This window comes from Pectinophora gossypiella, chromosome 5 (assembly GCF_024362695.1).
Source record: "Pectinophora gossypiella chromosome 5, ilPecGoss1.1, whole genome shotgun sequence".
Lineage (NCBI taxonomy): Eukaryota > Metazoa > Arthropoda > Insecta > Lepidoptera > Gelechiidae > Pectinophora > Pectinophora gossypiella.
The window spans coordinates 3,838,034-3,851,104 of record NC_065408.1 but is presented as its reverse complement, the minus strand read 5'-3'; the positions used below and the strand labels follow the sequence as shown (position 1 = coordinate 3,851,104).

General features: G+C 37.2%; 1 protein-coding gene across 4 annotated transcripts in view; it reads left to right on the top strand.

Moving 5' to 3' along the window:
- LOC126366630 (elongation of very long chain fatty acids protein 7-like) overlaps positions 1 to 13,071 on the top strand; it is a 65,316-nt gene that overhangs the window by 41,799 nt on the left and 10,446 nt on the right. For all 4 annotated transcript variants that reach the window (XM_050009816.1, XM_050009819.1, XM_050009817.1 and 1 more), the window contains exons 5-6: positions 4,888 to 5,050; positions 6,563 to 6,699. In XM_050009816.1, coding sequence (XP_049865773.1) covers positions 4,888 to 5,050; positions 6,563 to 6,699 — 300 coding nt within the window. The remainder of the gene's footprint in view (positions 1 to 4,887; positions 5,051 to 6,562; positions 6,700 to 13,071) is intronic.

Below are 13,071 nucleotides of genomic sequence, written 5' to 3'. Positions count from 1 at the left end.
GAAGCTAAAAGCGTCATACGCGCTGTCAAAATTTTCAGTTTTATATGGAACTTTAATCACTATTTCAGAACAGTTAAGTTAGATTTTTGTTTTGTTCATTTGAAAAATTCTGATGACACCATGAGAAGAATTCGGCGCGTAATGTCACTGGACGATCCGGTTTTTTCCAGAATTTAGGTTTATGGCATCCTAACACACTACATTGAAACACAACCGAAAAATATCTTGCATAATTTATTGACGGAGCCATTGAGAACAATTAGACATAAGGTGTGATAATATCTCTTGATGATATCCGCTGAAAGTGTTGCCAATTTTGGACATTATTAAAATGAAAGTAAAAACAAGACACACTATACACAGACACACACGTTTTAGCTAGTGGATAAATTACTCCGTGTGAGTGCCGTCAGCGCTCCCCATTTGTTTGGCCAAGTAGTTAAAGCCATGCGGCAAATCTACAATAACCCACGTTAAACGTAATCACCACCTATCACGTTGGTCTAACATAAAGCTCGGTATGATGTGAATAGTTCATCTTGCAATACAAGTACCTGATTGGGATTATGTTACATTTCACGTGTAAAATACTTATTTTACACGTGAAATGTAACATAATCCCAATCATTTATACATTATAAAGCATCCTTGAAAATGCATTTGATCATAAGACAAGGTTTCTCCAACGGATATGACACAAGTGTTCCGCGTTCGACCCTATATGTCTATTTGTTCCGGCACTTTGGCACAAATATACTTACCATTTTAGTGGCCTAGAGAAAACTTGAATGTGTGCATTTTGACATACTTATAAAAAAAATATTGCACACAAAATAATACATTTATAGGAAGAATAATTATATTCTAATTTGGAACAGACAATCTACGCGCACTCCCTTACGCTTTAACTTAAGTTCTGTCAGGATCGAGGCAAATGAAATTCAAAAGTACCCCGTGCGAAATAGGTGTGAGTTTATGACGTATGTATTTTTTGTTAGTACTTATCCTTCAAAACCGAATAAGTATTAACACCCATAGGCATGTACATATAGACGTAAATGTACTTAAATCATTATAGTCATTAGCAATATTCTTCAACTTCAATAGAAATCATTCACAGTAATAAGCACTTTCACCAATTACCGATGATTACTTCTTAAACCGCCGCTTTTGCATAAAACCAGTATTGCAAAACGACTGTTGCATTTATAAGGAAAACGTAAATCTCCTTTGTTTTAAGAAAGTTCATTTCTCGGAGTAAAGAGAAGAGCGCGTTCAACTGTCATCTCCGGCCTGTCGTAAGAGTCTCGGGGATAATGATCTCTCTAATAAATGTGGAATTGTCTATACCGACGATCCTTAAATAATTTAAGTCAATAATTAGATAAACATCGTACAAAACCCTACAAAGCCTAGCTAAGGTAGCTACCCTGGCATCGAAACAAATCTACTCTGGTTTAATTTTAATGTGGCTGATTCCTATACAGTCACGAGTACTAATATGTATACACTTTGCAACCATGTCACATTAACTTTTCTGATAAATTAAACCATAAGCCTCATTAAATGTCAAATATGATAGTGCGACAGGGTTCTAAAGTGGGTACATGATATTGCTCATGACTGTACACTCCATCTAATTTTAAGCAATACTTGGCATTTCCTTATCCGCCGAAAACGAAAGGGACGGGTAATCGACAGGCACAATATTTATGGAACACATGTCTGTCGTTATTTCGCTACACTTTTAATAAGTTACTTTCGTATACCTAAATGTTGCCTGGATGAGATTGTCTTAGCAATAAGGCCACCTTTTTACCACTTGTCTTATTGAATTTGTTTGTGCTGATGCTTATTTGAGTTAAAGAGTTTTTGTACTGTAACGAAAAACATTTTGTAATCTCGCAAATGACGTGTTGTAAGACGTTTATTTTTTGTAATTATAACATATTCAGCAATATTGTCTCCGTAATTTAGATGATAAAAAAAACTGACGTCTTACTTAAAGCTGATGAGTGGGAAGTACGTAGATAATGAATCTACTACATAACGTCATGGTGATATTTTATTTTTGTCATCCTTATTCTGTTTTTGCAAAGAAAAAGGTGTAAGTAATTAAGCTTTGTATGGAATTCCAACTAAGAAACATGCACAAATAAATACGCTTACGACTTTATCCCAATGGGATAATTAAACTCACATCCATCGTATGATGAACTAATTATCCTCACCGGGTTTTCTGTTAGACAACGAAATAAGTAGTGAGCCATATCGCTGTCTTTCCTTCTTTATCCGAATTTGAATTTAACAAATTCATGCTGAATTTCAATTAAATATAAAATAGTATATAATTGAATAAAATGAAATACTGAAATATTTCGCCAGGTACACAAGTTTTGCTTTACTTTCTCCGTTGTATAAAAAGAAATAAGTACCCTTAAGTCTTAAAATCCTTATCAAGTTATGCGTATAATCTTATTCATACCGCATAAATTAAAAAGTATTGATAATTAGTCGATTGAAACCGGACTAAGAAGGATGTATATTGCTTTTTAAAAAGGTTTTAGTACGATCTACTCTGAATCGGCAGCTTGCGTGTAAGTCATCAGGTATTGTCGGAAAACGAAACAGTCAGAAATTGCAAAAAATCCAACTCTAGTATAAGGAAATTTCAAGTTCTTTGCCAAAAAACAGGTTTGAAAGCCGAACTCTACTATTGTAGCAGGTCCGACTCGCACTTGACCGATTTTTTATCAGCATTGAACTTGTACTCACGCCGCAATCAAGTTCGCATACGTAACAGTGAAAGCGAGAGGCTTATTCTTAAACCTGTCGATAAGTTGTTAATAATATATTATGTATTTTGAGACTTGAGAAGCATGTATTTGACTTAATTGCGGAATTTTTGCATTAATAATAAATTCATGTCTTCGTGCAAATAATTGTGGAGCTTAGACAAGGGAAAAGTGACATTATTTAATATATAAAAAAAATACATTTTTTTAAAGTAACATCAGAGAACTTACTGGTAGGTTCTCAATGTTTTAGTTTTAGAGGATATAATTCAAACAGTGCCTGCCATAATTTCAAGTAAAATTAAGGTTACCTTGAATGTTGATTGATTGAACTCTATTAATTTGCTTATATACATGAATATAGGCCCCGATTCCTGCAGAAATCATCTACTTAATTTAATTTAAAGTTATATCTTTAATTTTTTTATCCGCCGAAAAGGAAAGGGACATATGATTGATAACTGTTAATTTTAAAATAAATGCATAAGCCGGACGAATCAAACAGCTATCTCGTTGGTATGCAAACCGTTGGACGTGTGCTGTCAACTTAATTCTGACGGGTTATTGGCCATGTAAAATTTTTAGACGGTTGTTTTATATTTGTGCCTTAAATTGACGTGTGCCATAAATTTTATGCCAGTCGATTTTTTGGAGGTTAAAAAAGAATATGACAGGTATAACTTAAAATAAAGTTAGATGATGTCTACAGGAATTAGCGCCATTGTATACGTTAATACATTCTCTGATTTTACTAATTAGTAGACTACGAATTTAAAATCGAAAGTTACAAATCCATATAATACATTTATTTATATTGAATAAGTACGTAGCTAAGAATATTGAGAATAGCCTCCTTTCATTGCATGACTGTGCACCGTCATCTTGCTTGAGGCAAATGAAAGCAAAATTAAACACATGTTTCTTTGTAAGGACAACACATTTATATTGATTGACCCCCAGATACTGGAAAATTACATGAAATAATTTCTCAAGTGCTTATCGATAACTAATAGGTGCTGTGACCCACGATAATTTATTTGTTGTAATTATCAATGATAAACTTGACGACTGTCAAATTAACGGACGGAATATTATCACGGCCTAAACTGAAGTTCACAGATTTGACGAAGCTTCTGGAAAAAATAACAAAAAAACTTCAAAATTTTCGAGAGTAATCTTAAGGACAAGAAGTTTCTATCTTCTGACTTTGCTACAGATGGCATTAATCACTTAGCCAAACAAAGCTTTCTTCAGCAAATGTACGAGTGTTTGTTATGGATTGGCGATAAAGTTAAAAAAAAAGTATCGAGTTCAAAAAAGAAGAAAATGACGCGTTTTATTCCGGTCGCATTGTAAAAGTTTTTAAAGGCCAATCTTTCCAACTGATCTGAATAAAAAGTACTTTTATTCCTTTTAGGGTCTGAAGATTTAAATTCTAAAAATGTTAATTAATTTTCTAAGGTCATTGATCTCTAAACGACTGCTTCGAGGTACTTTTAAAAACCTTATCAAATGGTCCGCAACTCTCACCCGGCAAGTTGTCAACAAAATAAACGAGTTCAAGAGAATCAATTTAGTTGTATTTCCAACTGAAATACCTACTTAAGAACTGGGTACCAGGTACCAAATCTTGTGAAACTATATTATTTAGGGTTAGAAATCGAAAATCAATATGCAGTCTAGAAAATCACATTTTGAAATAACAGATGGAACAAATAAAAATACTTCATAATAATTCCGAAACGATGCATCTGATCTTAATAAAGGATGTTTTTTTTGTGAATTTTTTTAAGTACAACGTAATAGGCTAGTCAAATCGGTCACTTTTTACTTAACGTTAAAACACGAAATGACCATGACTTAAATATGAAAAAGCACAATGTGACGTCGTAAACGTGATAATATGTCGGACTTGTTGAATTTTAATTTATAAATACGAAAAACACATTAACATATATTATCAATTCTAAATAAGTTAAATCGAAACAAATAAAATGATTTCATCAGTCAGATCTTTATTTGGTAATCAGAATTTCGTAATTTATCTTTGACATAGGCCGCTACCCAATTGACACTCGAATTTTGTTTACAGATGCTGCATCTATGCTGGGTGTACTACTTCTCAAAACTATCAGAGTTCGCAGACACGATATTCTTCGTGCTGCGGAAGAAGAAGAGTCAGATCACTTGGCTCCACTTGTACCACCACTCGCTGACACCTTTTGAGGCGTGGCTCCTTGTCAAATTCATCGCTGGTATGTTTTGAACTTTCTTTTTTTTGTCATTGCTCTCATTACAATAGTACCTTAAAATATGAGTAGGCTGCGTGTAGTGATAAACGAAAACTGATTTAGTCATATCAAAGACAAAATTTTCACTAACATAGTTGGCTGGACTATTATAGACGGCGATACGGTTCACCACCTATCACGTTAGTCTAATAGAAAGCTCGCTGTGGGAAATTAGATCTTTTTACGATGGATATTGCTCAGACTGCCCCATTGAGATATAGTCTTGAGGCTTATGTTATGTTATATCATATCAAAGACCAGACATAGATTGGAAAAGATTAAGTAAGTAAAATTCATCTAAAACTATACCCATGAAAGGATAATAATAATGAAGAATAAGACGACACCTCACAAAAGGATTTTAAGACTATAAAATATTATATTGCCAATAACAATAATGATAAAAGCGAAATGTTTAGTAATGGACTGAACTTTGCAACTAAGGATAGTCGGTCCGAAAATGTTTTCTGATTTATTACCCATTAGGTTGTTATTTACAAGACACATTTTGCGCTTTATAACAAAAAATAACAGTGTTTAATATGTGTTTGAGTATTTGACAGGCATGTAATTACAATTTTGTTGTTTCTATTAACATTAAGAAGACCATTCGATTCAGTTTCAGCAGCCGACTAATTATTTGAACCATTTCATTTTTCTAATGGTTAATGGTTTTTAATGCTATCCAAATTAACACCTGTTTTTGTATTGCAAGAATCGACTTCAAAACTTAACTTCGTTAACCACCCACATAATATTATAATCAATATCTTTAATCGCTTCAAGTTTATCAATATTAAAGACAACCTCTTCATTACCAGTTTAAAGGTAGGTTATGGCATTTTTTTTTAATACGTCTACCGTTTTTAATTACCACTGGTCAACAAATTGATCACTGGATAATTATGTCATTAAGAAAACTTTCGTGTAACCTCTACCAATTTTTTTTTACAAAATTATGTAATATACTGGTATGGATGGGTAATATATTTGTATTATATGTTTTCTTGTATAACTGTTAACTTATTCATTTTTCGTATAGGCTGTGCTTTGAGCATAATAATTATTATTTTTATTATTTTATTAATCTGTTTTTGTAATATTATTTCTCTGACCGTCTCCGTTTATATTATAACTATCCAATGTCAGAATTTTGATTCATAAGAAAAAATTGAGTAAGAATATTCTATTTTATCATAATTTTTAATAAAGTAAATCTAAAGTTTACATAGATCACAAAAAAAAATCTTTAGTTTTATATTTGGAATCATAAAATAATCATCAGAAAACACGTCTTATTCAAGGTGATTATTCCATTTTAGCTCTATCGTCTTCTACGTGTGTAACAGCCTTTATAATACGTTCCACTACTTCTAAGCACAGGCTTCCCCTCACTCATCCAAAGGGAAACTACAGCATACTCCAGCACACTTTTTAATACAGCACGGTTTTGTAAAATCCAACTTCGCATTACAGGTGGCCATGGAACGTTCTCGAACATCGTGAACAACTTGGTGCACATCATTATGTACAGCTACTACATGATGGCTGCTATGGGACCGCAGTACCAGAAGTACTTGTGGTGGAAGAAGCATCTCACTACTCTGCAACTGGTAAGTACCATGATTGTTTAGAAATTCTTCTAGAGTCAGCCTGTAATAGCGCTACTATTTGACGCTGAAAGACTAACTGTTTTGGACTAAGTATTCTTATAGTGGAAAAATGAGAATGATGATGATGATGTTCTCCCAGACGTATCCGTCGCCGGCGACACCCTTAGCTAGTGTTAGCCTGGGCTCTTGCATGGGCGCGGGCGTGACTAGCAAAACCAAATTTAGTTTTGAAAGTCCTGTTGCAAGAAGCACAATAGAGAGTCCCATTTGAGTTATAAGTGTAGTGGTAGGAGGGCTTGGGTCGAGTTTCCGACCAAGTAGTTAATGCCATCTGCGGCAAATCTACAATAAGTCACGTCAAAAAAAAAAAAAGAGCTTGGGTCGAGTTTTTCGAATCTGGCGTTTGGCGTCAAGATCTTCAAGACGGGTTCGTTTAAAGTTTAAAAATGAGAATACTTAGTCCAAAACAGTTAGTCTTTCTTTTTTTTAAGGAATAGTGGAAAAGTTCTTCTAGGGTCAGCTTGTAATTGTTAAGAAATAGCGCTAAGTATTCTCATTTTTCTACTATTCCCTGTTGTGCCACCCCCTTTTGTCTTTACGCCAATCTTACACACGCTTTATAAGCGTTACTCTTGTGCTGACAAAACATCAGTGTCGCTAATGGCCTCCGTAGTCTGGTGATGAGATCATTCGCCAAACCAACTAATCTCTTAATTTAAGTATGTAGTAGCAATCGCTGTAGCCGAAGATAGCATGGGGGATCATTAGACCGGTCGAGTTCGATTAAGCGTGGGGCTTTACAAAAACCACTTTATGATCCTTAATTTGGTTAGAATATTGCTGACAGATCACTCGATTTCCTGAAATTCCGAAAGTAAGTCGTGCTTCGGAAGGAAAATAAGTTTTTGTCCCGGATTTTCAACCATCAAAGTTATATTTTTAGAAATATCTTGCACATAGTTTGCTTGTTTACGCTATATGATACAAGAAGGAAAAATTACATCATTTAATGTTCATAGTGAGTATCAGCAGATCTTGTCGATAACCCTGTGGTGTAGCAACTTGTGTCTAAGCTGGGCAATAAATACTTGTATCACAGGTCATAAGGCCCTCACCCTACTCTAACTAATAAAAAAGTTAATAAACAAATAACATACATAATATAAACAGCCTATATACTTCCCACTGCTGGGCGCAGGCCTCCACTCAGTTTTTAACCCGTCATGTATTTATTTGTTTTGTTTCGAAGTGAAGAAGCGTGGTGGACTATGCTCCAAAACATATATGCATAGACTTTATTATAAAGAAGTGTCGGATTTTCATATTGCCGAAGTAAAGTCTTGTCGGATAACAGTTGTTCGACTTCAGTTTTTAACCCTACATGACTCAATACATCCGTAGGTATTTGGGTAAGGAGAAATTGGATGATGTCGCGGTTCCTTTATCCAGAATGTATTACTGGGTGTATCAGGGAGTCTGCTGCGCTGTCAAGTTCATCCGACAGATGCATGACAGACAACCTCTTCTGCACAAATCCCAGTGCTACGTTTAGGAACCGCTTTTGTTTAAACAATAGGTGGTTACTGAACTAAAACCTCTTTCGACAGTCAATATCCAGCCCGTTCGTTATAATTTATAAGATTTTTTTAAATTGTATTTCTATTTCTTTCCACTCCACTCTTACCGTCCTCCGCTACTCTATAGATAGATAGATAGGTACACAGATAGATCTATACTATAGTCGTAACGCCGATAGTCCTTTTAAAATCCGAACTCCATTGTTTTACTATTGTGTCTGGAAACCTCGGCTTTACGAGGTTATGTTACAGATGTAAGTAAAGAAAAATAACTCAGTTTTCAATGGTTATGATGCAACCTCTACCGGGTGAGAGCCTTCAGCGCTCCCCATTTGTCCGGCCAAGTAGTTAATGCCATCTGAGGCAAATCTACAATAAGTCACGACAAAAAAAAGATGCAGCCTCCACCTAAAATCACTTTGACATTTTTGTAACTAAAATCTTATACAAAAATATCAATACGACGATAAAATCTAACTGGAGGTCAGAACAAAATTTTAAAAGACCACATGACTTACCATGGCAGTTATCTCAACTATAACTTTTACCACAAACCAAGGTAAAGAGTACTAAAGTTTACGAGCCTACTTGCTACTTACCAAGGTTTTAGTTTCAATGTCTTACGCGATATTATGCTATTAGATACTAAGTAAGCAAAGAAAGACTTGTTAATAGTTTCTAAGTACGTAATATACGATCCCGACGACCCGATTACTCTAGCCATAGAGGCAGCCAATCAGCTTGCGACACCAAAAACTTCAGGACCCCGATACCGACCCCGCCGGCGTGGTCGACGATTTCCCTCAATCAGCTCTTATCGCTATCGACCCACTAGAGTCGATTAATTCTTTCAAATATTTTTCCTCTCAGACGACGCCCTGAGCCGAGGTTCGCGCCCAACTGGGCACCCTCAGGCCTGTTGTCTTAAAAGTTGTACCGGACAAGAGCCTTCAGCGCTCCCCATTTATCTGACCAAGTAGTTAATGCCATCTGCGGCAAATCTACAATAAAGTCACGTCAAAAAAAAATAGTTGCAAGTTGGTACATACATGTAAACTTAGGGTCATATCTCACTAGGACACCAGTTCAACTACATTATATCGGTAACGCGATTATAGTTGTGCCACCATGGTGTCCTAGTGTTCGAAGTCGCGTCCAAAAAAAGTTTATTTTTCTATTTTTATGCCGACATATTTGAGATTTACTACGGGTACCTATCGGGTACAAGTAGCAAGGCCTTACTGGCATTTAAAGTCATAAGTTGAGATGTTGCAACGATGTGTCATATTCTGTCGCAATTGAGGAAAAATAGCTTTTATAAAATTACTATCGCGTTATGACCGGGCAGTATTCGGAAGTAAGTACTGTTATAGAACAGAATCGATCGCCCAAATCTCGACTGATACATCACTATGCTAATAAACGTCACAGCACTGGCTTTGCACTTTGACGGATCTAACTCGTACAGCGTATTGAAGCTAATGTGAATTTTTTTCTATATTGAAATATAATCACTACTTGTTCTGAACTGGACGGTCTGTTTAAGAGTACGAAATCGTCTTCTTCTTCTTTTTCTAATTCTTTTATCCCCTGTTAGGATGTGGGTGCATGTATAAAGCGATTGATGAATGTGGAGGAAGCAAGAGAAGTGTGTCAGGATCGAAGCAAATGGAATTCTATAGTCTCTGCTTACCCCGGTGGGAAATAGGCGTGAGTTTATGTATGTATGTAGGGCTCGAAAGAGTACAAAACAATATAATGAAATAATAAGCCTTCTTAAACTCTGTGTTTTCATCTCAAACAAAATTACTTAGCGCGCGTAGTCGTTACCTAGTCAGCGCTTAGTTCTCACTTAAATTTAGCAACATTTCTTAATGAAACGGCGTAAAACCTATGGATATCAAATAACTTGAAGGTTCTCAGCTAAGCACGCTCTACTTACTCTGTTAGCTAATCAATTAAGATCACGAACGGATCCTTTCCCAAGACGTTGCTTAACTAAAGTTGCACTTGTATCGTCTCAATGTCATTGCTAAAGTTTGCAACAAAATTATTGAGCGGAAAGATGAAGACATTTAATTGTAAATTATCAAATTAATTCCCCCAGACCCCTCTGCCCTCCGGTTGATTGAAGGAAGGCCTGTGCCCAGTAGTGGGACGTGTATAGACTGTTTATGTATGTGTATCAAATTAATACCTAGTTAAGCATTTATACTTGTTTATTTATATAACAGTTTATTGTACACCTTTTCGACTAACACAAGACAGACAAACATTAATGATTAAGTATATTAAATTATTGATAATACCTACTAGAAGATTTATTTCAATATAATTATTTCTTTATGATTTAATTATTGAAATAAGGTAACATGGTGGAGTATATTATCATAGTTGCGGGTAATTGTATTTATATATATTTCGTGTGTACCTTCGCAAATAAAAGTTAGTCTCGTATTACGTGAGTTTCATTGTGCGCCGCCTCCTACTACCTATTCTAATATATACCATTTGGCGACGAGTTTGTGTTTAAATCGCGTATAGTTACCGTGATTAAGTGTGTGACAATGAGTGAAACACAAGGTTTACCAAATATTAGCGCGTTAAAGGAATTTAATGTACATGTGGATCGGTGGTCGACTTACGTCAGCAGGTTACGAACATGGATGTCTATTCACGACATCAAACCGGCTAATTACTCAAAATATCTAGTTGCAGTCGTCGGTACGGAAGCGTTGGATTTGATTATCGATTTGTGTTATCCGGATAAACCGGAGTCGGTTCAGTTCGAGCAAATCGTAAAGATAGTGGAAGAACATTTGTCACCAAAACGATCGGTCATCGCCGAACGAATGATATTCAGATCTTATAAACAAAGTGCCAGTCAATCGGTGGGTGAATATCAAATAGAATTAAAACGACTTAGTAGGGCGTGTAAATTCTCTAGCAACGAGATATTGAAAGAAAATTTACGGGACCAGTTCGTGTTCGGTTTGGCGTGCGAACGTATACAACAGCGCCTGCTGATGGAAGACGAGATGACGCTCACGTTTAGCCGCGCCTGCGAGCTGGCGCTGTCACTGGAGGCGGCCGTTCGAGACTCAAAGCCCGGCGACGGAGCCGGCATGCTCCGCAGCGCCGCGGAGCCCGTGCATGCGGTGGATAGAACGCGCGGCGGACGCGCCCCGCGCCGCGGGCGGCCGGCGCCGCCGGGCCGCGCGCAGCACGGCGGGCGCGCCGCCCAGCACCAGCAACAGCAGCGATGCTACCGGTGTGGACGCACGCATCACCCGGACGAGTGTTCTTTTCGTGACAGCGATTGTTACGTTTGCGGTGACAGGGGTCACATCGCGAAAATGTGTCGTTACCGTAAAAATAAGGCGCGAGTTCACCATATAAGTGATAATAACGCGGAGGACTCAGCGTCGGAATCTAGCGGCTCGGACGATCGTGCTATTGACATTTATCAATTAAGTGATAGTGAAACGGAGAGTGACGATCGTTGGGTTATAAATGCTAAAATAAATAATATACCGATTACGATGGAAGGTGATACCGGTTCGGCCATTAGTGTGATTTCTATAGCAACCTATAATAAGTACTTTAGAAATTGTGAGTTAAAACCTTTAAGTACGAAGTTAAAAATGTATAGCGGCCAACTAGTGAAGCCATCGGGTAAGTTACTCTGTTCAGTCGAAATAAACGGAAAAATTATAAGAGACTTATCGTTAACGGTGATCGGAAATGATCACAGTTCATCTCTTTTCGGTCGGGACTGGATGAGGGCTTTTAACTTTCGGTTTCCAAGAATTAACGAATTAAAAGAAATTCCGATGAACGTACAGTCCACTGCCAACATTAAGAGAGAACTGATGAAGCGCTTTCCGAATGTGTTCGCGGCAGGTATAGGTACTTTCAATAAAGCTCGCATATCCTTGGAAACGGTCACGTCAGCTCGGCCGGTTTGGCGGCGCGCGCGCCCTGTGCCGCACGCACTGCGCCCGCGCGTGGATACCGAGCTGGCGCGGCTGCAGCGCGAGGGCATCATCACACCCGTCGACTGGAGCGAGTGGGGTACGCCGGTGGTGCCCGTACTCAAAAAGAACGGGGAGGTCCGCCTATGTGGTGATTTTAAAACCACTGTTAACCCGGTACTCGTTGAGGACAAATACCCGATACCGAGAATCGAGGATATATTTGCATCTCTTCAAGGGGGAAAGTTGTTTAGTAAAATAGACCTAAGTAGCGCATACTTACAGTTTTTACTTGACGAGCCATCGAGGAAATTGTGCACGATTGTCACTACTCAAGGTATGTTCTGCTACAATAGGCTACCATTTGGAATTAAATGCGCGCCTAATAAATTCCAGCGTATGATGGATAAACTGTTTCGAATGCCTTTTGTTACTTGTTATCTAGATGATCTGACAGTTAGCGGCGTCGATAGTGAAGACCACTGGAAGAGGCTACAAGCCGTGTTTAAAATCTTATCAGACAGTGGATTGCGTGTTGCACCGGAAAAATGTAGTTTTTTTTCAAAAAACTATATCGTACCTGGGATACGTCATCGATGCCGACGGATTACATACAGAAATATCAAAAGTAGATGCGGTGATAAATACGCCAACACCGACGACACAAAAACAACTAAGAGCATTCCTGGGACTCATAAATTATTACGGGAAATTTTTATTTAATTTAAGTGATACTTTAGCGCCACTGTATGACCTATTAAAAAGAGAAAAAGATTTTCAGTGGAATGAACACTGTGATAAGGCGTTCAGTAATGTAAAGA